Below are 27,964 nucleotides of genomic sequence, written 5' to 3' on the forward strand. Positions count from 1 at the left end.
TCAGTAAGACGAGGCATCTAGGCCTATATGTGTATCTATAGGAGCCACAATTTGTATTTCTGAAAACTAAAAATATTACAGAATAATTTTATTTCCTCAGGACTCATTAGGGATGCAGCAATTCTACTGCTGCCTTCCATTTTCAGAGAGGACTCATCCTTTCTATACACTCTACTGGAGGTAAATACTGCATTTAAGGTCAAGATTTAGGAATTGGCATTATCCATATTATGGCAACATTGAGTCATTTTGCTGTTTTCACAGCAGGTTTTATTTACTGACATGTATCTGTTTTATTGCATAGGAGCCAAGCGTGCCTACTCCAGCAATCATGCTCCATAACACACACGAGGGGAACCCTTTGCAGGCACAAAGGATAGTCCTATACCTGGATGGTATACAGGTTTTGACTGAGGACAGCAGCATGGACAAATCATATGCTATGAGTGCATTAATGTCACTCTATATTGTTTTTGCTGTCCAGTACCCAAAGGAACTGAGAAAAACTCTTATTTTCATTGAAAGATTTGTGTTGGGGATCAAGGACCACAGTGTTGTACCCATTTCAGTGAAGAGACTATACAACTGTGTCGGAAGTGGGGAGTAGTGAGTAGATGTGTTGCAGCATGGGATTTCATGCTTTATGTTCTTGTTAATGGTCAAATTCCTGCTGCTGCCCTTTGTTTGTACATATTGATAAAAAAATATCCCTTATTTAATACATATTTTGGACCAATACATTTTGTTTGATTTTGGCATAGTGACGTCTCTAGATTTCCATTATTGTTACAATACGTAACATTTTGAGTACTTATTACATAACACTGAAAAGTATTTCAACATTATTTAAATCAATGTGAAAACTTTGTGGGATTCCCTCACTTTCTCATGATTCTGTTCCACTGTCACAATTAGTACATACAGTATGTACACTGATTCTTTTCATTGGACCATGCATTATTTTATTGTTTGTAGATAGCTTACAATAAGGCGCAGTAAATAAATAAATAAATGATAAATGGGTTGTACTTGTATAGCGCTTTTCTACCTTCAAGGTACTCAAAGCGCTTTGACACTACTTCCACATTTACCCATTCACACACACATTCACACACTGATGGAGGGAGCTGCCATGCAAGGCGCTAACCAGCACCCATCAGGAGCAAGGGTGAAGTGTCTTGCTCAGGACACAACGAACATGACGAGGTTGGTACTAGGTGGGGATTGAACCAGCGACCCTCGGGTCACGCACGGCCATTCTTCCACTGCGCAAGTGCACCTTGGATTGATTGAACTAAAACTATTTTGTGTCTCTTTCTGCCATGTCACCATTGCTGGAGATTTATTTACACAAATTCACCTACTGAGGACAGCATGATGTGTCTGGCCTGTCATGTTGCTGATTCCACTGGACCTATGCTGACTTTTGACCTGTTCTCCCCTGGGACCTACACAGCCTCTCCTGTTTTGTTGGACTATCTTTAAATAAATGTTTTTCTCATTAAAATGTTTTGAATTTTTGTTCAATGTCAACATGATAAATGACCACAACATACTATGAACTAAACTGATCTGTAGAATACAATATGGTTCTTTATAGAACCCTCAGAAGACAAGACGGTTATCGGTGAAAACCTTTGAAAAGGGATGTTTTTAGAACCCCCTGTGTCAGGTCTAGATGAAACCCTTGAAACATGAAATAGTTCTTAGTGGAACTCCCTGTGTGGGTTCTAGATGAAACCCTTGAAACATGAAAGGGTTCTTATTGGAACTCCCTGCATGGGTTCTAGATGAAACCCTTGACAAACGAAATGGTTCTTAGTGGAACTCCCTGTGTGGGTTCTAGATGAAACCCTTGAAACATGAAAGGGTTCTTAGTGGAACTCCCTGCATGGGTTCTAGATGAAACCCTTGACAAACGAAAAGGTTCTTAGTGGAACTCCCTGTGTGGGTTCTAGATGAAACCCTTGAAATACGAAAGGGTTCTTAGTGGAACTCCCTGCGTGGGTTCTAGATGAAACCCTTGAAATACAAAAGGGTTCTTAGTGGAACTCCCTGTGTGGGTTCTAGATGAAACCCTTGAAACATCAAAGGGTTCTTAGTGGAACTACCTGCGTGGGTTCTTTGTAGAACCTCTCATGGGGGGTTCTGGGTGGAACCTTACACACACAGTTCTAGGTATAACCCTTCATGTTGGGTTCTAGGTAGAACCCTCCAAAAGGGTTCCAGGTGGAACCTTTATAAAAAGGTTCTACCTGGAGCCAAAAAGGGTTCTCCTATGAGGACGAGCCGAAGAACCTTATATGGTTCTACTTAGCACTTTTATTTCTAAGAGTGTACAGCGTACTACCCTAGAACTCGTCGTTGTCGCTTCTCAGCAACCAAGAATGAAATTTTCACGACATATTTAAATTGTGTATACAAATTCAGTGTAAAAAAAAAAATATATATATATAAAAATGTCAGTGTTAATGGCTCTTGTTTTCATTTTGGCATTTAGACTACAGTCATATTTTTTTTTTCAATTTTTTCAGTCAGTTCTTATTATTATTATTATGGTTTGTGGTCACTAAGCTCCAACAAAAGAAAGTTAAACCGTGGCCACTACTGACTAAAGAGGTAAAGTTCTAAGTAATATTTTACATTTATAAGCAAACTATAGGCTAAATTTCTTTAAAATGAGTGGAAATTGGTTGTGTAGCCTTTATGCTCAAGTGCAAAAATTATGACTAAAGTGGTAAATTTGTATTTTTTTATTTTCAGTTTAATTTAATTGACAGTTTATATACATCAAAATTATTCGGTGCAGTGGAAAAGGAGCATTACCGTGAAAGGAGGACTCGTCGTTGTCGCTTCTTAGCAACCAAGATTGAAAGTTTTCACTACACATTTTTCACGACAAGTTTTCAAATTGTGTAAACAAATTCAGTGTAAAAAAAAAAAAAAAAAAAAAAAGTATAAAAATGTCATTGTTAAAGGCTAAGTAATATTTTACATTTTTGACTTGTCACTCAAGTGTAAAAGTCAGTTAACTATTATTAATATGATTTTCTATAGGCTAACTTTCTTTAAAATGAGTGGAAATTGGTTGTGTCGCCTTTATGCTCAAGTGCAAAAATTATGACTAAAGTGGTGAATTTGTATTTTTATTTGCACTTTAATTTAATTGACAGTTTATTGAGGAAACATACAGTATATATCAAAATAATGTATCAAATGTAGTCAGACTCACGTGCGTCATCATGTCCATGACAAAAAAAAAAAGTACCAGTATTTTTCAAAGGCTTTTTGAATCCGTCAGTACTTGATTAGTACCGGTACAGCGTACTACCCGAGTAGTCGTCGTTGTCGCTTCTCAGCAACCAAGAATGAAAGTTCTCACGACATATTTTTCACGACAAGTTTTCAAATTGTGTATACAAATTCAGTGTAAATAAAAAAAATTATGTATAAAAATGTCAGTGTTAATGGCTCTTGTTTTCACGTGTAACTTTAGGTTGTGCAGGTTCCTCTGCACGTCCCTTCTAAAACAACCCAACACACTTTTGCATCTTTGGCGGAGATTTGGCGAAACGAACACTTTTTGTGTCACGATCCGTGGTCCGGATCATGTTTTGTTATGTTCTGTTAGTTTTGGACTCCCTTAGTTCCTGTTTGTGCACCTCTGGTTAACAGAAAGAAGCCAGCCGTGGAGCAGGAACCGGAACTTGCCTCGGCGCAGGAACACGTACTGGAGCTGGCCTTGGCGCTGGTAAAGGAACTGGAACTGGCGCCGAGGCGAACTCCAGTTCCTGTACCGAGGCCAGCTCCAGTTCCTGTACCAGTTCCAGTACCGAGGCGAGCTCCAGTACCTGTTTCTGCGCCGAGGCAAGTTCCGGTTCCTGCTCCACGGCTGGCTTCTTTCTGTTACGTGCGGGGGGTCGCAGCTTACTGCGGGATTCAAAATAAACAAACAGGAACTACGGGAGTCCAAAACTAACAGAACATAACAAAACATGATCCGGACCACGGATCATGACATTTTGATAGAAACGTTAAAAGCCTCTGACCTGAGTATTTCTTTGGAGTGGCCGGTGCCGGCGCTCTTCTTGTCGGGGGTGCCGACGCAGCTGGACTTCGACAAGGTGTGGGGCCCCCGGTCCAGTATCATGGTGGATGTTGCCGTGGCGATGACGGCGACCGCGTCGCGCACCCTGGCCTCGATGTTGTAATCCCACTCGTCGTACGACACAGAGATGAGCCCTGCGGGAAAGGAGAGGAATAGGTCGTGAAATTGTTACTGTGGTCGGTGCCCCTTTGGCGGGGCCCCACAAACTATTATCGTATTTTTCAGACTATAAGGCGCACTTAAAATCTTTAATTTTCTCAAAAGTGGTCAGTGCGTCTTATAACCCGGTGCAGCTAATTAATTTGGTACATGGTGTAATGATAAGTGTGACCAGTCACGCATAAGAGATACATGTGGACTGCAAGTTGACGCCTGTTCGATAATTGCCACCAGTAAACGACACATGTTCTTTTGAGAATATAGAAGATTACACACGGCGCTCAAAAATCTGTCAAAATGTTTTAGAACGACTTTGGAGGCCACACCACTTGATGGATTGTGGAAGCATTACAGCTACCATAGTCAGACGTACTGTGCTTCAACATACGGTATTATTATGGTGTGTGTACAAGGACCCCAAAAAGGCACCTATTAGGAGACATTACCTGGCGTTTTGTGTTGCGATATTGTGCAAAACCAACGTTTCTTACCTTCTGGTACCTGCTGATGTGTATTTGGGATCTCCATAAGTCCTGAAAATGTTCAATTAATTTTTCTCTATATTCTTATTATGGGGCTTTCATCCTCCGCTGTTGCCATTTCTAATATAAAGTAGTGTAAAGTTCTAACTTACATCTGTCAGTAGTTTCGCTATGGAAGCGGTAACAACTACTGGTACAACAAAGATGACGGGTAGAAGACGCTGGTGTAAAAAGTATGACCAGTCACGCATAAGAAATACATGTGGACTGCAGGTTGACGCCTGTTCGATAAATGACGCTAGCAAGCAACAGCAAAACTTTAAATGTTCCATTGAGAATATAGAACATTACACACGGCTCTCAAAAATCTGTCAAAATGTTTTAGTATGACTTTGGAAGTCGCACATCTTGATGGATTGTGGGAGCATTACAGCTACCATAGTCAGACGTACTGTGCTTCAACATACAGTATTATTATGGTGTGTGTACAAGGACCCCATAATGGCACCTATTAGCATACATATCTGGCGTTTTGTTTCACATTATACAAAACCAACATTTCTTACCTTCTGGTACCCGCTGATGTGTATTTGGGATCTGCATAAGTCCTGAAAATGTTCAAACTTATTTTTCTCTATATTCTTGTTATTGGGCTTTCATCCTTCGCTGTTGCCATTTCTAATACAGAGTAGTATACAGTTCTAACTTACATTTGTCAGTAGTTTCGCTATGGAAGCGCTAACAACTACCAGATGACGGGTAGAAGACGCTGGTGTAATAAGTATGACCAGTCATGTATAAGAAAAGATAGATATGGTATTTACCAGTATAGATATGGTTTTTACCAGTATGGTTTTACCAGTATAGATATGGTATTTACCAGTATAGATATGGTATTTACCAGTATAGATATGATTTTTACCAGTATAGATATGTTTTTTACCAATACAGATATGTTTTTTTTACCAGTATAGATATGGTATTTACCAGTATGGATATGGTTTTTTACCAGTATAGATATGGTATTTACCAGTATAGATATGGTATTTACCAGTATAGATATGGTATTTACCAGTATAGATATGGTATTTACCAGTATAGACATGGGTTTTACCAGTATAGATATGGTTTTTACCAGTATAGATATGTTTTTTTACCAGTATAGATATGGTATTTACCAGTATAGATATGGTATTTACCAGTATAGATATGGTTTTTACCAGTATAGATATGGTTTTTACCAGTATAGATATGTTTTTTTTTACCAGTATAGATATTTTTTACCAGTATATATATATGGTATTTACCAGTATAGATATGGTATTTACCAGTATAGATATGATTTTTACCAGTATAGATATGTTTTTTTAACAGTATAGATATAGTATTTACCAGTATAGATATGGTATTTGCCAGTATGGATATGGTTTTTACCAGTATAGATATGTTTTTTTTTACCAGTATAGATATGGTATTTACCAGTATAGATATAGTTTTTACCAGTATAGATATGTTTTTTTAACAGTATAGATATGGGATTTACCAGTATAGATATGGTATTTACCAGTATAGATATGGTTTTTACCAGTATAGATATGGTATTTACCAGTATAGATATAGTTTTTACCAGTATAGATATGTTTTTTTTTACCAGTATAGATATGGTATTTACCAGTATAGATATGGTATTTACCAGTATAGATATGGTATTTACCAGTATAGATGTGGTTTTTACCAGTATAGATATGGTATTTACCAGTATAGATATGGTTTTTACCAGTATAGATATGTTTTTTTACCAGTACAGATATGGTATTTACCAGTAACGATATGGTATTTACCAGTATAGATATGTTTTTTATCAGTATAGATATGGTTTTTACCAGTATAGATATGGTTTTTACCATTATAGATATGTTTTTTTTTACCAGTATAGATATGGTATTTACCAGTATAGATATGTTTTTTACCAGTATAGATATGTTTTTTACCAGTATAGATATGCTTTTTACCAGTATAGATATGTTTTTACCAGTATATATATGGTATTTACCAGTACAGATATGGTATTTACCAGTATAGATATGGTTTTTACCAGTATAAATATGTTTTTTTTTACCAGTATAGATATAGTATTTACCAGTATAGATATGGTTTTTACCAGTAAATATATGGTATTTACCAGTAAAGATATGGTATTTACAAGTATAGATATGGTTTTTACCAGTATAGATATAGTATTTACCAGTATAGATATGGTATTTACCAGTATAGATATGGTATTTACCAGTATAGATATGGTTTTTACCAGTATAGATATGGTATTTACCAGTATAGATATAGTTTTTACCAGTATAGATATGTTTTTTTTACCAGTATAGATATGGTATTTACCAGTATAGATATGGTATTTACCAGTATAGATATGGTATTTACCAGTATAGATATGTTTTTTTACCAGTATAGATATGGTATTTACCAGTATAGATGTTTTTTACCAGTATAGATATGGTATTTACCAGTATATATATGGTTTTTACTAGTATAGATATGGTATTTACCAGTATAGATATGGTATTTATCACTATAGATATGGTATTTATCAGTATAGATATGGTATTTACCAGTATAGATATGGTATTTACCAGTATAGATATGGTTTTTACTAGTATAGATATGGTTTTTACCAGTATAGATATGGTATTTACCAGTATAGACATGGTCTTTACCAGTATAGATATGTTTTTTATTAGTATAGATATGGTTTTTGTTAGTATAGATATGGTTTTTCCCAGTATAGATATGGTTTTTACCAGTATAGATATGGTTTTACCAGTATAGATATGGTTTTTACTAGTATAGATATGGTTTTTACCAGTATAGATATGGTATTTACCAGTATAGATATGGTATTTACCAGTATAGATATGGTATTTACCAGTCCTAAGTTTGAAAGTGCTGCTGTGTGGGAGTGGGGCTGTAGCCTAGCACGAGTAAGAGTGGGTGAGGTGTGGGTGGGTGTGTGGGTGTGTACCTGTGGGGAAAACGGCGGGCACGTTGTCCACGTCTCCGGCCACCAGCGAGGGAATGATCCAGGTGAAGCCGTAGCCTGTGAGGCCCACAGAGTGAGCCACCTCGAAGATGGTGGCGGCCTCCTCCTTGGTGCAGTAGAGCAGGATGACCGGACTCTGCAGTTTCTTCAGCTGGTTCTGGATCTTGGAGTCTCCGTCGTCCACGGACATGTCCAGCAGGAGGACTTCCTCCAGCTCCCAGCCCACAAAGCTGTTGTCAATGGTGCTGCGGACCTGGGAAGGAGCGGAAGGAGGTGCACTCAGAACCAGACCGGAAGGAGGTGCGCTCAGAACCAGGAACATCGCTGGATGCTGATTGCTGAGAAAATGTGCTACAGGTAAAACATTGCTACTGAGCACACGTGCATATGGAGGCGGAGTTGTGTCTTTATTACGGAAGCTTCTTTTTTTTTGACACTGAATTGAAAGGGACAAGCGGTAGGAAATGGATGGATGGATGAATTGATGTAACTGATTTTTTTGCCTTTGAATTTTGTGACCTGATTTTTTTTTTTACATCAATTTATGCTGACAATTTCATTGAAAAAAAATTCAGTGTAAAAAAAAACTTACGTGTATAAAAATTCAGTATAAAAAAATCAATGTACAAAAATTCAGTGTAAAAAAAATTCAGTGCTGAAAAATTCAGTGTAAAAAAATTCAGCATATAAAAGTTCAGTGTAAAAAATTCAGTGCTAAAAAATTCAGTGTATAAGAATTCAGTGTAAAAAAAAACTTACGTGTAAAAATTCAGTATAAAAAATCAATGTAGAAAAATTCACTGTAAAAACAATTCAGTGTTGAAAAATTCAGTGTCAAAAATTCAGCATTTAAAAGTTCAGTGTAAAAAAATTCAGTGCTAAAAAATTCAGTGTAAAAAATTTCTGCATAGGAAAATCCAGTGGAAAAAAACTTAGGTGTGTAAAAATTCAGTATAAAAAAATCAATGTATAAAAATTCAATGTAAAAAAATTTCAGTGCTGAAAAATTCAGTGTATAAGAATTCAGTGTAAAAAATGTCAGTATATAAAAATTTTGTGTAAAGAAATCCATCCATTTTCTACCGCTTGTCCCGTTTGGGTACACTCTGGACAAGTCGCCACCTCAAAATCAATATATAAAAATTCAGTGTTAAAATATTCAGTGCTGAAAAATTCAGTGTAAAAAAAATACTGCATATAAAATTCCAGTGTAAAGAAAACTTACGTGTATACAAATTCAGTATAAAAAAATCAATGTGTAAAAATTCAGTGTAAAAAAAATTCAGTGCTGAAAAATTCAGTGTCAAAAAATTCTGCATAAAAAAGTTCAGTGTAAAAAAAATTCAGTGCTAAAAAATTCAGTGTATACGAATTCAGTGTAAACACATTTCTGCATATAAAAATTCAGTGTAAAAAAAAAAAAATCAATGTGTAAAAATTCAGCGTAAAAAAATTCAGTGCTTCTTTTTGTATTGTTTCACTTTCACAAATTCCTCAGTAAATTCACCAAAATGTCAGCGTGGAGTTATTTAGTCTGATTAGCTGATTGGAGAGCTAGCTTGCGCAGCTAGTGGGTCCATGACCATGACTTCTGTTTTGTTTGATCAGCCGTTTTACTGCCCTGTTACAGACACCATTTGGAAACAATTAAGGTATGTAAATAAACCTTTACAGAATATTTCTGTGTAAATAACTCATTTCACAAAGTATATATCTGCCACTTGTAGTCCGGTGTGGCTAATAAATGGAAAAAGTCCTTCCTAAAATTTAGTGGGTGCGTTTTATACACCCGTATACTTAGTAGTCTGAAAAATACGGTAATCTTCCACCAAATGGGGGGAAAAAAACAAACTGTTATTTTAAAAAGATACTACGTTGCTTCATTTGGAAACAACTAAGGTATGTAAATAAACATTTACAGAATATATTTGTGTACATACCTAATTTCACAAAGTATATATCTGTCACTTATAGTCCGGTGCAGCTACTATATGGAAAAAGTATTTCTAAAATTTAGTGGGTGCATTTTATATACCAGTATGCTTTGTAGTCTGAAAAATACGGTAATCCTCCACCAAATGGGTGGGGAAAAAAACCCTGTTATTTTGTAGACTAACAGAAACTACATTGCTTTATTTGGAAACAATTAAGGTATGTGAATAAACATTTACAGAATATTTCTGTGTAAATAACTCATTTTACAACGTATATATCTGCCACTTATAGTCCGGCGCGGCAAATATATTGGGAAAAAATTCCTTCTAAAATTTAGTTGGTGCGTTTTATGCACCAGTGTGCTTTGTAGTCTGAAAAATACGGTAATCTTCCACCAAATGGGGAAAAAAAACATGTTATTTTGTCGACTAACAGATACTACATTGCTTCATTTGGAAACAATTAAGGTATGTAAATAAACATTTAAAGAATATTTCTGTGTAAATAATTAATTTCATAACATATACATCTGCCTCTTATGGTCCAGTGCGACTAATAAATGGGAAACAAAACAAATTCAAAAATGTAGTGGGTGTGGCTATAAATGCGCTAAACAGTCTGTAAAAATATGGTAATTACATAATTACAAAAAATGATCCAAATCTGTTATGGTTGTTAATGGCCTCCATTTTATACAAATGTTTATGATTCTTTATTAACGGTTTTAGCATCTTTTACACAGTAGAGTCAAAGTTGGATTTTCCTTCCTTTTAAAGCAAATGTAAGCCTGGCTTTGTTCTGGGAGTATCAGATAAGGAGCATCGTCCTCTGTGAGCGGCTGCAATCACCAAGAAATGTTCAGCTGCTCTGCTTTTTCCATTAAAGCAATCAGAATATGGAACAGGCGGCCCATTTGCATCACAGTCCGCCAACCTTATCTTTTTTTTTTGTTTAAAGCGTGAAATTACCGTCCGAACAAAGAAAAGCTGGTCCTCCACTTCTCACTTCTTTTGTGGGGACCATTTTATCATGTCACCTGCACATCAAGTGAGGAATGTTAGCAAGAAAACGCACACGAGCGGATATGAAGTGAAAGTCTTCCTGTAACGTCTGACAAAGTGAGAGATGATAACAGCTAATGTGCAAAAGTGAATGTATTAGATGAGAATGCTCTATGATATAATATCCCTCTTTAAATTCAACTAGATCTGGGGTTTTTGTAAGTTTGCCTATCATTCACACTCCTTATGTAAAACAAGAACACACATGTTTTTCTTGCTTTTGTGCATTCTAAATCCTAAATAAAGGCTAGCAAAAGTCAGCTCACAATGGTGCGAGTCGAAAATGCTCTATTCTGCTTAAAAACATCCAAAAACATGCATTATTTGTTGTATACAGTACACACTGTAAGTATATATGTTATGTAGTAACATTCATAATAACATGTAATATATACATGATGTAAGTATATATATTATGTAGTAACATTCATAAATATACATGATGTAAGTATATATGTTATGTAGTAACATTCATAATAACGTGTAATATATACATGATGTACGTATATATGTCATGTAGGAACATTCATAATAACATGTAATATATACATGATGTAAGTATATATGTCATGTAGTAATATTCATAATAACATGAAATATATACATGCTGTAAGTATATATGTCATGCAGTAACATTCATAATAACATGTAATACATACATGATGTAAGTATATATGTAGTATCTAGTAACATTCATAATAACATGTAATATATACATGACGTAAGTATATATGTCAAGTAGTAAGATTCATAATAACATGTAATATATACATGATGTAAGTATATATGTCATGTAGTAACATTCATAATAACATGTAATATATACATGATGTAAGTATTTATGCCATGTAGTAAGATTCATTATAACATGTAATATACACATGATGTAAGTATATATGTCATGTAGTAACATTCATATTAACATGTAATATATACATGATGTAAGTATATATGTAATGTAGTAACATTCATAATAACATGTAATATATACATGATGTAAGTATATATGTCATGTAGTAACATTCATAATAACATGTAATATATACATGATGTAAGTATATATGTCATGTAGTAACATTCATAATAACATGTAATATATACATCAAATCAAATCAAATCAACTTTATTTATAAAGCACATTTAAAATTTACCACAGGGGTAGCCAAAGTGCTGTACAATGAGCAGGTTAAAAGATAAAACGAGTATCGAGCAAACACAACGCAACACAAACAGAACATGATAAAAAATAAATAATTAAAATAGAATTAATAAAAACATAAAAACATAAAAACAGGATCACAGCAGGTGTATTATGGGGCGCCATTGCAGGATGGATATCACTCAGTGTTAAAAGCCATGGAATAAAAATACGTTTTTAAGAGAGATTTAAAAACAGGAAGAGAGGAGGCTTGTCTAACACTCAGGGGTAGGTCGTTCCAGAGCTTGGGAGCAGCAACGGCGAAAGCTCTGTCACCTCTAAGCTTCAGCCTTGTGTCAGGGACCGTCAACAGCAGCTGATCGGCTGATCTTAAGGATCGGGTGGGGCAGTAAGGCTGAAGGAGGTCGGAGAGATAGGTTGGCGCGAGGTTGTTTAGACATTTAAAAACAAATAAAAGGAGTTTAAAATGTATTCGGTAACGCACAGGGAGCCAGTGAAGGGACGCTAAAATAGGGGTGATGTGCTCACGTCTGCGGGTCTGTGTTAGCAGACGAGCAGCAGAGTTCTGCACGAGCTGCAGGCGGGCGAGGGAGGCCTGGCTAATGCCAACATACAGGGCATTACAGTAATCAAGACGAGTCGAGATAAAAGCGTGGATTAATTTCTCAAGATCATGTCTTGATAGAAGCGGTTTCACTTTCGCTATTTGGCGTAATTGATAAAAGCTTTTTTGAACGACGCTGCTGATTTGTTTTTCGAATTTAAAATCTGAGTCAAACTTTACCCCCAGGTTTGTGACAGAGTCGCTGAGATACGGGGTCAGAGTGCCGAGGTCAACGTTGGGGGAGGGAGAGCGACTTGGACCGAACAACATAACTTCTGTTTTGTCTTCATTTAGGCTCAGGAAGTTAGCTGAAAGCCAGACTTTGATGTCGTGCAGGCAGTCAATAAGATGTTGAACCGTGTTATTTTGTGCCATGGGAAAATAAATCTGGCAATCATCGGCATAAAAATGAAATGCAATACTGTACTTCCTAAAAATAGAACCAAGGGGGAGAAGGTAAAGCGCAAATAAAATTGGGGCAAGGATTGAGCCCTGGGGGACCCCATGTGGTAAAGGAGCTGTGGACGACATAAAACTGTCTACTTTTACACAAAAACTCCTGTCGGTTAGGTACGACCGGAACCAGTTAAGGGCGGCGCCCTTAATGCCCACACAGTTCTCAAGACGAGTGATTAAGGTGGCGTGGTCGACGGTGTCGAACGCAGCAGACAGATCTAAAAGCACCAGGACAACATATTTACCAGAATCAGTGGACAGGAGGATATCGTTAAAAACTTTTAGAAGCGCTGACTCTGTGCTGTGGAGGGCTTTAAAACCGGACTGGAACAGCTCAGTGATACCATTATCCTCTAAGAAGGGCAGCAACTGACTGTAGACAACCTTCTCTAATATTTTGGAAATGTATGGAAGATTAGAGATAGGTCTGAAGTTAGAGAGGAGAGAGGGGTCGAGGCTGGGTTTTTTAAGTAGAGGTCGTACCACTGCATGTTTAAACTCTACTGGAACTATTCCAGAAGAGAGGCTACTATTGATAATGTTAAGGACACTTGATCCAATAGTAGCAAGTACCTCCTTAAACAGGCGAGGTGGGAGGGCATCTGCAGGAGAACCAGAGGGCTTCATATGACTAACTGTGTCACTTAAAAAAGAAAAGGACACCGGCTCAAACTGATGGAAAACAGAAGAGAAATGCAGGGGAACAGAAGGGTCATATGAAGGCTGAGATAGACTGGCTCTAGTTGACACAATTTTGTCAGTGAAAAAATGGAGACAATTTTCACAGAATTCAAAAGAAGCATCAAAACCAGCAGATTTGGGAGCATCAATGACAGTGTTAATAGTTTTAAACAGAACTCTGGGGTTGTTACAGTTAGAAGATATAATCTGAGATAGATATATATTCATTTCTGCTTTTACAGTCATCTGAAAGGAAAACAGGCTTTCTTTAAAAATGGCAAAGGACACATGCAGCCTGTCTTTTTTCCATTTTCTCTCTGCTCTTCTACATACGCGCCTGGCAGCCCGAGTGACGTCATTCAACCAGGGTTGAGGCGTGGCTTTAGCGCGGCGGCATTTGAAAGGCGCGATCGTGTCCAGTGTTTGTGAACAGATAGAGTTGAACCCAGAAACCAACTCTTCAGTATTCAGACACACAGATGCTGCAGAATTATCATCACAAAGAGTCGAAAAAATAGAGGAGAACCGAGCAGGAGACGAAGAATTAAACATGCGAGAGCGTTGGGGCGGTGCGCACAATTTAACTGGACACTGCGTGGGAATATCAAACAAGATCGGCATGTGATCAGAGAACACAGCGTCGCAAATGTCCAAATTAAAAACACACAAACCATACGAGAGCACTAAATCGAGTGTATGCCCGCGTTCATGTGTAGAACCACACACAGACTGTACAAAGTTAAATGAGTCGATTATATTCAGGAAACTCCTGGAAAGCGGCTCATCTGGACAGCAGGTGTGAATATTAAAATCACCCACAATAAGGACACGATCATATTTGGGCAGGATTTCAGCCAGAAATTCAGAAAAGTCAGTTATAAAGTCTTTGTGGTACTTGGGTGGTCGATAGATGACGGCACACAGGACGACATCAGAAAGACCCAGTTCAAACATGCACAGTTCGAAGCTTGAAAAGGAGGATTGTAGGCGGATCTGACGGCATTTAAAGTCATTTTTAAAAACGACTGCTAATCCTCCTCCTTTTCGACCGGACGGCCGTGGGGAATTAAAGTAGGAACACTCCGGAGGCAGAAGTTCATTAAGAGGGGCGGACTCACCAGCTCTCAGCCATGTCTCCGTCACACAGAGGAAGTCCAGTCCGCGGGAAGTGAAGAAATCCTTCAGGATAAAAGTTTTGTTTGTCAAAGATCTTGCGTTCACAAGACCGAACCTGGCGGGGGCCAGCACGTCCAAGGCCGCAATTAATCCGGGTGGGGCCCGACACACAGCCCGCAGGTGGCGGGGATCCACCCCGCGCCTCCGGGGGCGGGGACAGCAGGAGCGACGACGGCAAGCTTCTTCCTCCAAACCAACGATAGGAACCAGCCAGGAGCCGATCGGATCGAGCGAGCGTGGGTGCAGGAGGAGACCGGATACCGCACCATTCATCCTTCGGGGAGCCACGGGAAGCCGGGCCAGGAGTGCCCTAACTTTCACCAGCTGGCCGCCACGTTTACCGCGGCGCCGGAGACGCTTCCGCCGGGGGAGAGGAGCCAGGGGGCGGGAAAGGAAGGCAGGAATCCGGCCAGGTGAAAAAGCTGACTGGGACGTCGAAAAACCAACGTCGAAGTTGATCATATCAGTGGGAGAGGGGCAAAGATCCAACAGTGTTTGGCGGTCATACACAAGCAGTGAGCTGACAGAGACGAAAATAGACGCAAAAAACACAAAAACGAACAGAGCTGACAGCGAGAGACGGCAGGCCAAAGCACATACTGGCGCCATCTTGCATCGGGCATGATGTAAGTATACATGTCATGTAGTAACATTCATAATAACATGTAATATATACATGATTTAAGTATATATGTCATGTGGTAACATTCATAATAACATGTAATATATACATCATGTAAGTATATATGTCATGTAGTAACATTCATAATAACATGTAATATATACATGATGTAAGTATATATGTCATGTAGTAACATTCATAATAACATGTAATATATACATGATGTAAGTATATATGTCATGTCGTAACTTTCGTAATAACATGTAATATATACATGATGTAAGTATATATGTCATGTAGTAACATTCATAATAACATGTAATATATACATGATGTAAGTATATATGTCATGTAGTAACATTCATAATAACATGTAATATTTACATATTTTACTCATTTTAAGCATATAGCGGTGTATTAATTTCCAAGACGCATCACAAAGTTCACATTCCCCTTCAACAACAACAAGAAGAAGACTACTAATCATGGCAGACTTGATGAGAGACAACAAAGACTACTTTGGGACAAACAATTATCCAGAAACTTCTATTTTTGAGCCTGAATATAAGGAGGATGATCTACAAGTTGTAGAAGCTGTGTGCTAAACAGATGCAGCTTTAGTCAAACACTAAGCATCATATAGCAGTATTGCTAAGTGCTAAACAAGATATACAAACATAATAAAACAATCACTTACTGTACAATGTCTGCTCTCACTGAGATGTCTATATATTCCCCTTTACATCAACAATTCAGCATATTTCCTAAAAAATAACATTGTTTGTGTTTTTTCTCACCATCTCCGGGTCTAAGTTGGATGTCAAAGTTGACCAACTTGTGGGTTTATGTCCACAACCTTCTACTATCCAGGTGAGAGGCATGATTTATCATCTAGAATTAACTTTCACCAACTCAAAGGCGATGCAGCAGCTCAATATGTCAATATAGCAGCATAAGCTAGTAAGCTTGCTGAAAATAGTTTGTCTGCGTTAGCACTTATAATAACAATATCGCTAATACTTGTTAATATTCAGTTAAATGGAGTATTGTTGGTGATTTTTGGATATTTTTAGAGGACTAAATGGGCACAATAGTGTACTCTCATTGTTAGCTGACTTTTGTTAGTGTTTATTTACGATTTAGAATGCTTAAACATTTTTTAACATATGTGTGCTTGTCTTGCTTAAAGACTGTCAATGATCAATCAAATTCCCCCCAAAAAGGTGCAGTTCCCCTTGAAGCACACGGATCCAGTTGGAGTACCTTGTTGACAAAGTCCTGGTAGCCGGGGTAGTAGGTGGTGACGATGGAGAAGATGTACCAGTCATACTCCTCCATGATGTTCAACATGACGGAGGCCTGCTGCTCGATGGACGGACCGAACTGGAAAAACATGGAGTTGTCGTCCTGGAAACAAGAGATAACGAGCCAATTAGCCAACAAAGTCGAGGCGAGGCGTGCAGAGGGAGAAGAAGACAGATAATTAAGACGAATGCATGCTAAATGTACAGCTCGCCTCATCTGAACGTTCTGAACCCCTGTTTCCATGTCACTTCGGTGGTGAAATAACGTGGCCTGTTGGAGCCCAACTTCCATTTCTAGGTATTACAACATACATATACACATACATATACATTCACTGTACAAACATACATATACACATACATGTACATATACATTCACTGTACAAACATACATATACACATACATGTACATATACATTCACTGTACAAACATATATATACACATACATGTACATATACATTCACTGTACAAACACATATACAATACATGTACATATACATTCACTGTACAAACATACATATACACATACATGTACATATACATTCACTGTACAAACATACATATACACATACATTCACTGTACAAACATACATATACACATACATGTACATATACATTCACTGTACAAACATACATATACACATACTGTACATATACATTCACTGTACAAACATACATATACACATACATGTACATATACATTCACTGTACAAACATACATATACACATACATGTACATATACATTCACTGTACAAACATACATATACACATACTGTACATATACATTCACTGTACAATAATACATATACACATACATGTACATATACATTCACTGTACAAACATACATATACACATACTGTACATATACATTCACTGTACAAACATACATATACACATACATGTACATATACATTCACTGTACAAACATACATATACACATACATGTACATATACATCCACTGTACAAACATACACATACTGTACATATACATTCACTGTACAAACATACATATACACATACATATACATCCACTGTACAAACATACATATACACATACGTGTACATATACATTCACTGTACAAACATACATATACACATACTGTACATATACATTCACTGTACAAACATACATATACACATACATGTACATATACATTCACTGTACAAACATACATATACACATAAATATACATCCACTGTACAAACAGACATATACACATACATGTACATATACATTCACTGTACAAACATACATATACACATACATGTACATATACATTCACTGTACAAACATACATATACACATACATGTACATATACATTCACTGTACAAACATACATATACACATACTGTACATATACATTCACTGTACAAACATACATATACACATACATGTACATATACATTCACTGTACAAACATACATATACACATACTGTACATATACATTCACTGTACAAACATACATATACACATACATGTACATATACATTCACTGTACAAACATACATATACACATACTGTACATATACATTCACTGTACAAACATACATATACACATACATGTACATATACATTCACTGTACAAACATACATATACACATACATGTACATATACATTCACTGTACAAACATACATATACACATACATATACATATACATTCACTGTACAAACATACATATACACATACATGTACATATACATTCACTGTACAAACATACATATACACATACATGTACATATACATTCACTGTACAAACATACATATACACATACTGTACATATACATTCACTGTACAAACATACATATACACATACATGTACATATACATTCACTGTACAAACATACATATACACATACATATACATATACATTCACTGTACAAACATACATATACACATACATATACATATACATTCACTGTACAAACATACATATACACATACATGTACATATACATTCACTGTACAAACATACATATACACATACATGTACATATACATTCACTGTACAAACATACATATACACATACTGTACATATACATTCACTGTACAAACATACATATACACATACATGTACATATACATTCACTGTACAAACATACATATACACATACATGTACATATACATTCACTGTACAAACATACATATACACATACTGTACATATACATTCACTGTACAAACATACATATACACATACATGTACATATACATCCACTGTACAAACATACACATACTGTACATATACATTCACTGTACAAACATACATATACACATACATATACATCCACTGTACAAACATACATATACACATACATGTACATATACATTCACTGTACAAACATACATATACACATACTGTACATATACATTCACTATACAAACATACATATACACATACATGTACATATACATTCACTGTACAAACATACATATACACATACATGTACATATACAAGTGCATGTACATATATACACTCATGCATATAATCAGGTTTCATCAAACATACATTAACGTTGTTGCCCTAGGGCAGGGGTCGGCAACCCAAAATGTTGAAAGAGCCATATTGGACCAAAAATACAAAAACACATTTGTCTGGAGCCGCAAAAAATTAAAAGCCATATTACATCCAGATAGTGTACGTGTCATGAGATATACATTGAATTAAGAGGACTTAAAGGAAACTACATGAGCTCAAATGTAGCTACAAATGAGGCATAATGAGGCAATATGTACATATCGCTAGCCTAAATAGCATGTTAGCATCGATTAGCTTGCAGTCATGCAGTGACCAAATATGTCTGATTAGCACTCTACACATGTCAATAACATCGACAAAACTCACCTTTGTGCATTCATGCACAAAGTTAAAAGTTTGGTGGACAAAATGAGACAGAAAAAGGATAAAACACGTCCTAGGAAGTCGGAGAAAGTTATATATGTAAACAAACTAAGGTGAGTTCAAGGACCGCCAAAATTAGTAGGACAAAACGGCGCTCGCCAAATACTCGAATGAGTGAAGCATGTTTAATATAAACAGTGTGATTTATAACAATTAGGGAGGTTTGTGTCATGTTTGTCCTCCTACAGAAAACATACTAAAACAAAAAATATTTTTTCCCCCCTCATCTTTTTCCATTTTTCATACATTTTTGAAACAGCTCCAGAGAGCCACTAGGGCGGCGCTAAAGAGCCGCATGCGGCTCTAGAGCCGCGGGTTGCCGACCCCCGCCCTAGGGTAAACTGGGTATAACACATGGCACACTGCTAAAGCTTAACCTATTGTTACTATAACAATCTACAAGGTTAATACAGTTCCCTTCTCTTTCTTCCCCTCCATTTTTCTGTTTTATTTTGTATTTGAAGTTATCATTACGTATATTTATTGTTGCATTTGAACAATTATATTGTTGATAATAGAGGTCAATTATTGGTATTGTTCATTATCAATAGTGATATTTCTATTGGTATGGTTGTATTGATCCATTTGTAAATAGATTTCTCTGGGTTTATATTTTCATACTTTGCACTGTTTTTTTTTAAATACATTGTCAAGCATGTTTTACATATGAAGCATTTTTTTTGGCTCGGTTGGTAGAGCGGCCATGCCAGCGCCTTCAGGGTTCCAGGTTCGATCCCCACTGCCGTTGTGTCCTTCAGCAAGACTGGTTTAGAAGCAACATAGAGAATGGGTTTCACTATTGAAATTTAGACATTTTTTAATAGATTTTTCTTCGTCGACGGCCATAATAAAAAAAAACAAGCAAATACACTGAGAAGATGTTTTATTGTTTGTACTAAAACGCCATCTTTTGGACGAGTTCGGGTGAATTCCTGCTGTTTAAAAACTTTGAACTGGAAGTAGAAATGCCGTTCTGTCTTCTAGCCGTCCGTAACGTTTCTACTCATATGGATTCTTCATTCACCACTCCAAACATTTGTAAGTTTTACAATATAACTAAAACAATTCTTACCAACTAAAGTGTCCCATGTGTGATGTCTGCAGGAGTGTTTTCATGCATATTTGTACCTGCTATCGTAATGTCATCAAGCTAGCGTCGTTGGCATTAGCAAATATATTAAATTAGAAAAACATTATTTTTCTATTGTTTCACTTTCACAAACTCCTCAGTAAATTCACCAAAACGTCAGCGTGGAGTTATTGAGTCTGTTTAGCTGATTGGAGAGCTAGCTTGCGCAGCTAGTGGGTCCATGACCATGACTTCTGTTTTGTTTGATCAGCCGTTTTACTGCCGTGCAACAGACACCGCTTGGAAACAATTTAGGTATGTAAATAAACATTTAAAGAATATTTACGTGTAAATAACTCATTTCACAACATATAGTGCGCCTTATAAAATTTGGAAGGTGCTTTTTATATACCAGTATGCTTTGTCGCGTGGAAAATACGGTAATTTTCCACCAAATGGGGGGGGGGGGGGGGGGGGAAACATGTTATTTTGTAGACTAAAATATACTACATTGCTTCATTTGGAAACAATTAAGGTATGTGAATAAACATTTACAGAATATTTATGTGTAAATAACTCATTTCACAACATATATATATATCTGCGACTTATAGTCCGGTGCGACTAATATATGGAAACATATTTTTATCTTCTATAGCTCTAGTCTAGAAAATATTAGTTTTACTTTAAATGCTTAAAAGTCAAATAACTTCAGATCCATCCATCAATTATTCGTTTTTATTATTGTTTTGAGCAAAGAGTTTTACAGCAAAAAATTGCGTTATAATAATAATAATAATAATAATAATAATGATACATTTTATTTGGTATAACGCTTTTCAGGGTACTCAAAGACGCTTTACAGGATAAAAATTATTATATAAAACAGTTCAAAGTAATAATACATAATACAGGAAATATTTGACAACATATTAACATATGTTGTTAATATTCAGTGTTTTATTGTTCATAGTTAATATTGTAAATCCCATTTTCTTTATTTTCATGTACATTTTGGGTGTCCCATTCAATAAAAAACTGTAAAATTCCACTCCATTTTTTTTTTTGAAGTGGTCTGTCATATCGTTTTTAGAACTCTATCGGACATTGTGACTTTGGAGTCAATATTGTAACATTTTCTCGTTACATTACGCACGTTTGCTCTTTTATTTCACTTTTTAATGTTACTTTTGCTATTTTTGAAAATATTAAATATTATTTGAGGGCTGCAAATGCCCCCCCTTACTTTTATGGATGAGTCTTTATAATAAAAACAACAAAAACATGATAAGAGGTAGTAATAAAGTAACTAAGAACATGATAAGAAGTAGTAATAAAGTAACTAAGAACATGATCAGAAGTAGTAATAAAGTAACTAAGAACATGATAAGAAGTAGTAATAAAGTAACTAAGAACATGATCAGAAGTAGTAATAAAGTAACTAAGAACATGATAAGAAGTAGTAATAAAGTAACTAAGAACATGATCAGAAGTAGTAATAAAGTAACTAAGAACATGATCAGAAGTAGTAATAAAGTAACTAAGATCATGATCAGAAGTAGTAATAAAGTAACGAAGAACATGATCAGAAGTAGTCATAAAGTAACTAAGAACACGATCAGAAGTAGTAATAAAGTAACTAAGAACATGATCAGAAGTAGTAATAAAGTAACGAAGAACATGATCAGAAGTAGTAATAAAGTAACGAAGAACATGATCAGAAGTAGTGATAAAGTAACTAAGAACATGATCAGAAGTAGTAATAAAGTAACTAAGAACATGATCAGAAGTAGTAATAAAGTAACGAAGAACATGATCAGAAGTAGTAATACAGTAACTAAGAACATGATAAAAAGTAGTAATAAAGTAACTAAGAACATGATCGGAAGTAGTAATAAAGTAACTAAGAACATGATAAGAAGTAGTAATAAAGTAACTAAGAACATGATCAGAAGTAGTAATAAAGTAACTACGAACATGATCAGAAGTAGTAATAAAGTAACTAAGAACATGATCAGAAGTAGTAATAAAGTAACGAAGAACATGATCAGAAGTAGTAATAAAGTAATTAAGAACATGATCAGAAGTAGTAATAAAGTAACGAAGAACATGATCAGAAGTAGTAATAAAGTAACTAATAACATGATCTGAAGTAGTAATAAAGTAATTAAGAACATGATCAGAAGTAGTAATAAAGTAACTGAGAACATGTTCAGAAGTAGTAATAAAGTAACTAAGAACATGATCAGAAGTAGTAATAAAGTAATTAAGAACATGATCAGAAGTAGTAATAAAGTAACTAAGAACATGATCAGAAGTAGTAATAAAGTAACTAAGAACATGATCAGAAGTAGTAATAAAGTAACTAAGAACATGATCAGAAGTAGTAATAATGTAACTAACAACATGATCAGAAGTAGTAATAAAGTAACTGAGAACATGTTCAGAAGTAGTAATAAAGTAACTAAGAACATGATCAGAAGTAGTAATAAAGTAACTAAGAACATGATAATAAGTAGTAATAAAGTAACTAAGAACATGATCAGAAGTAGTAATAAAGTAATTAACTAAGAACATGATAAGAAGTAGTAATAAAGTAACTAAGAACATGATCAGAAGTAGTAATAAAGTAACTAAGAACATGATCAGAAGTAGTAATAAAGTAACTAAGAATATGATCAGAAGTAGTAATAAAGTAACTAAGAACATGATAAGAAGTAGTAATAAAGTCTTTAACTAAGAACATGATAAGAAGTAGTAATAAAGTAATTAACTAAGAACATGATCAGAAGTAGTAATAAAGTAACTAAGGGGGGGTCATATAAAGGTCAAAAGGCTACACCTCTTTAGGGGGGCCAGTGGGAGTGATGTCATACTTAGTGGGCGTGGCCTAAACCGGAACTAAAACCAGAAGTAAACCATTGGGTTTTTGTAGTTTTTTGATGACAATCCAAATGAACTAATTAACTCACAAAGTAGTGAAGGCAAGAATGTTAAATTTTTAAAGGTAATGTAGTAAGAATGACATAATGTAATAAATATCCACGACGAAGAAGATTTCTCAAAAATCTATCTCCTTTTGGTCTTAATTCTGGGTTAGGCCACGCCCACTACCTTCCCTTAAACAGGGGTTACATTTAAGCCACGCCCCTTGACCTATAGACGACCCCGGCAACACGTGTTACATGGCAACGGCAGAAGTATTTATTGTCCTTGTCAGCGTTATTCCCACGCCGTCATTCAAAGGTGGAATTACGAGCAGAAGAATGCCAACACCAGAGTGTGAGGCGGAACCTTCTGGTGCCTCAATCGGAGCAGGGTCAGCCAGCCATGTCAAAAGTGCCAAGTGGCTCATCATCTCTGGGAGTGCAGATGGATTATTATTCATGAGGTGTAAGTCACATGGCAGAGTGGAATGACAGCGCCATCGTGTCGGGGGGCTGCTGTGTGACAGTGGGGGGTTCTGCTCTTGTGCATGCCCTGACTGTGCACCTGAAGATCTAGTGTGTACTCATGTAGTGTACTCATGTAGTGTACCCATGTACTGTGCTCATGTACTGTACCCATGTAGTGTACTCATGAAGTGTACTCATGTACTGTACCCATGTAGTGTACCCATGTAGTGTACTCATGTAGTGTACTCATGTAGTGTACCCATGTAGTGTACTCATGTAGTGTACCCATGTAGTGTACTCATGTACTGTACTCATGTAGTGTACCCATGTAGTGTACTCATGTACTGCACTCATGTAGTGTACTCATGTAGTGTACCCATTTAGTGTACTCATGTACTGCACTCCTGTAGTGTACTCATGTACTGCACTCATGTAGTGTACTCATGTAGTGTACACATGTAGTGTACTCATGTACTGCACTCATGTAGTGTACTCATGTAGTGTACCCATTTAGTGTACTCATGTACTGCACTCCTGTAGTGTACTCATGTACTGCACTCATGTAGTGTACTCATGTAGTGTACACATGTAGTGTACTCATGTAGTGTACCCATGTACTGTACTCATGTAGTGTACCCATGTAGTGTACCCATGTAGTGTACTCATGTAGTGTACCCATGCAGTGTACTCATGTAGTGTACCCATGTAGTGTACCCATGTAGTGTACCCATGTAGTGTGCCCATGTAGTGTACCCATGTAGTGTACTCATGTAGTGTACTCATGTAGTGTACCCATGTAGTGTACTCATGTAGTGTACTCATGTAGTGTACCCATGTAGTGTACCCATGTAGTGTACTGATGTAGTGTACTCAAGTAGTGTACCCATGTAGTGTACTCATGTAGTGTACCCATGTAGTGTACTCATGTAGTGTACCCATGTAGTGTACTCATGTAGTGTACTCAAGTAGTGTACTGATGAAGTGTATCCATGTAGCTTACTCAAGTAGTGTACCTTAAGTAGTGTGCCTTAAGTAGTGTACTCATGTAGTGTACTCATGTAGTGTACCCATGTAGTGTACTCATGTAGTGTACTCATGTAGTGCACCCATGTAGTGCACCCATGTAGTGTACCCATGTAGTGTACCCATGTAGTGTACTCATGTAGTGTACTCATGTAGTGTACTCATGTAGTGTACTCATGTAGTGTATTCATGTAGTGTACCCATGTAGTGTACTCATGTAGTGTACTCATGTAGTGTACCCATGTAGTGTACTCATGTAGTGTACCCATGTAGTGTACCCATGTAGTGTACTCATGTAGTGCACCCATGTAGTGTACCCATGTAGTGTACTTATGTAGTGTACCCATGTAGTGTACTCATGTAGTGTACCCATGTAGTGTACCCATGTAGGGTACCCATGTAGTGTACTCATGTAGTGTACTCATGTGGTGTACTCATGTGGTGTACCCACGTAGTGTACTCATGTAGTGTACACATGTAGTGTACTCATGTAGTGTACCCATGTAGTGTACCCATGTAGTGTACACATGTAGTGTACCCATGTAGTGTACCCATGTAGTGTACTCATGTAGTGTACCCATGTAGTGTACCCATGTAGTGTACTTATGTAGCGTACTCATGTAGTGTACCCATGTAGTGTACCCATGTAGTGTACCCATGTAGTGTACTCATGTAGTGTACTCGTGAAGTGTACCCATGTAGTGTACTCATGTAGTGTACCCATGTAGTGTACCCATGTAGTGTACTCATGTAGTGTACCCATGTAGTGTACCCATGTAGTGTACTCATGTAGTGTACCCATGTAGTGTACTCATCTACTGTACTCATGTAGTGTACTCATATAGTGTACTCATGTACTGTACTCATGTAGTGTACTCATGTACTGTACACATGTAGTGTACTCATGTAGTGTACCCATGCGGTGTACCCATGTAGTGTACTCATGTAGTGTACTCATGTAGTGTACCCAAGTAGTGTACCCATGTAGTGTACTCATGTAGTGTACTCATGTAGTGTACTCATGTACTGTACTCATGTAGTGTACTCATGTAGTGTACTCATGTAGTGTACCCATGCGGTGTACCCATGTAGTGTACTCATGTAGTGTACTCATGTAGTGTACCCAAGTAGTGTACCCATGTAGTGTACTCATGTAGTGTACTCATGTAGTGTACCCATGTAGTGTACTCATGTAGTGTACCCATGTAGTGTACAAGCTAAAATCATCAGCCCGGAGGTTGGGTCTTGGGCGCAGTTGGACAATGACCCCAAACACACCTCAAAAGTGGTAAAGGAATGGCTAAATCAGGCTAGAATGAAGGTTTTAGAATGGCCTTCCCAAAGTCCTGACTTAACTTGGTGTCGGTCCACTCTGTTTCCTGAGATCCAGGGTCAACGCAGCCGTCTACCGGCAAGTTTTAGAGCACTTCATGCTTCCTGCTGCTGACCTGCTCTATGGAGATGGAGATTTCAAGTTCCAACAGGACTTGGCGCCTGCACACAGCGCAAAATCTACCCGTGCCTGGTTTACGGACCATGGTATTTCTGTTCTAAATTGGCCCGCCAACTCCCCTGACCTTAGCCCCATAGAAAATCTGTGGGGTATTGTGAAAAGGAAGATGCAGAATGCCAGACCCAAAAACGCAGAAGAGTTGAAGGCCACTATCAGAGCAACCTGGGCTCTCATAACACCTGAGCAGTGCCAGAAACTCATCGACTCCATGCCACGCCGCATTAACGCAGTAATTGAGGCAAAGGGAGCTCCAACCAAGTATTGAGTATTGTACATGCTCATATTTTTCATTTTCATACTTTTCAGTTGGCCAACATTTCTAAAAATCCCTTTTTTGTATTAGCCTTAAGTAATATTCTAATTTTGTGACACACGGAATTTTGGATTTTCATTTGTTGCCACTTCAAATCATCAAAATTAAATGAAATAAACATTTGAATGCATCAGTCTGTGTGCAATGAATAAATATAATGTACAAGTTACACCTTTTGAATGCAATTACTGAAATAAATCAAGTTTTTCAAAATATTCTAATTTACTGGCTTTTACCTGTAATGTACAGTGTATTTTGTCAACAACTGTATGTGTGTAACGTATTTCTTGTGCTGAGCGATCATAAAACGGCTGCAAAAGACGCACTGGCTGAGGCTCCAGTAGCCCCGCCTCCCGCACCCCCGCCGTGGAATTGTTATATCAACTAAAGCCCACACTTAAACTTTCCACGTGCAAGATTGAATCTATTTAAAAAAGTTATTTCATAGGAAGCCAAAAAGTGCAAAAACAATAATGTTGGTGTTGGAGGAGTTGTGAATGACTGCAGGGCCACAACATTAGGTACACCTGCAGACTGCAGGTGTACCTAATTCACAACTCCTCCAACACGAACATTATTGTTTTTGCACTTTTTGGCTTTTTATTAAATAACTTTTGTAACCTATTTTTATGGGCTTTCCTCTTTGTGATGTTAAGTTCCTGTTATGCGCTGTTATACAGTATATGCCTTGAGCTCTTATTTTGAAGGCGCCAGGAGCGGAAGTGATGACATGTTGTAGTGGAGCGGAGGTTTTTGAAAGAAGGTAAATAAAGTGGTCCTCGTGTAAACTGGAGCCTCCGTGTTTGTTATTTTGTAGTTTCATACAGTATAGGCGACATTTATAAACCCTCGGTTACACTTTTTTAAATAGATTCAATCTTGCACGTGGAAAGTTGAAGTGAGGGCTGTAGTTGATATAACACTCCCGTCAGGGGGTGCA

General features: G+C 36.9%; 1 protein-coding gene across 3 annotated transcripts in view; it reads right to left on the reverse strand.

Moving 5' to 3' along the window:
* Positions 1–27,964, reverse strand: part of grin2bb (glutamate receptor, ionotropic, N-methyl D-aspartate 2B, genome duplicate b) — a 236,674-nt gene that overhangs the window by 77,103 nt on the left and 131,607 nt on the right. For all 3 annotated transcript variants that reach the window (XM_061976961.2, XM_061976963.2, XM_061976962.2), the window contains 3 exons: positions 16,759–16,902; positions 7,784–8,054; positions 4,050–4,242 (listed from right to left, as the gene is read on the reverse strand). In XM_061976961.2, the coding sequence (XP_061832945.1) occupies positions 4,050–4,242; positions 7,784–8,054; positions 16,759–16,902 (608 nt within the window). The remainder of the gene's footprint in view (positions 1–4,049; positions 4,243–7,783; positions 8,055–16,758; positions 16,903–27,964) is intronic.

The sequence above is a fragment of the Nerophis lumbriciformis genome, linkage group LG16 (genome assembly GCF_033978685.3).
Source record: "Nerophis lumbriciformis linkage group LG16, RoL_Nlum_v2.1, whole genome shotgun sequence".
NCBI classification, from domain to species: Eukaryota; Metazoa; Chordata; class Actinopteri; order Syngnathiformes; family Syngnathidae; genus Nerophis; species Nerophis lumbriciformis.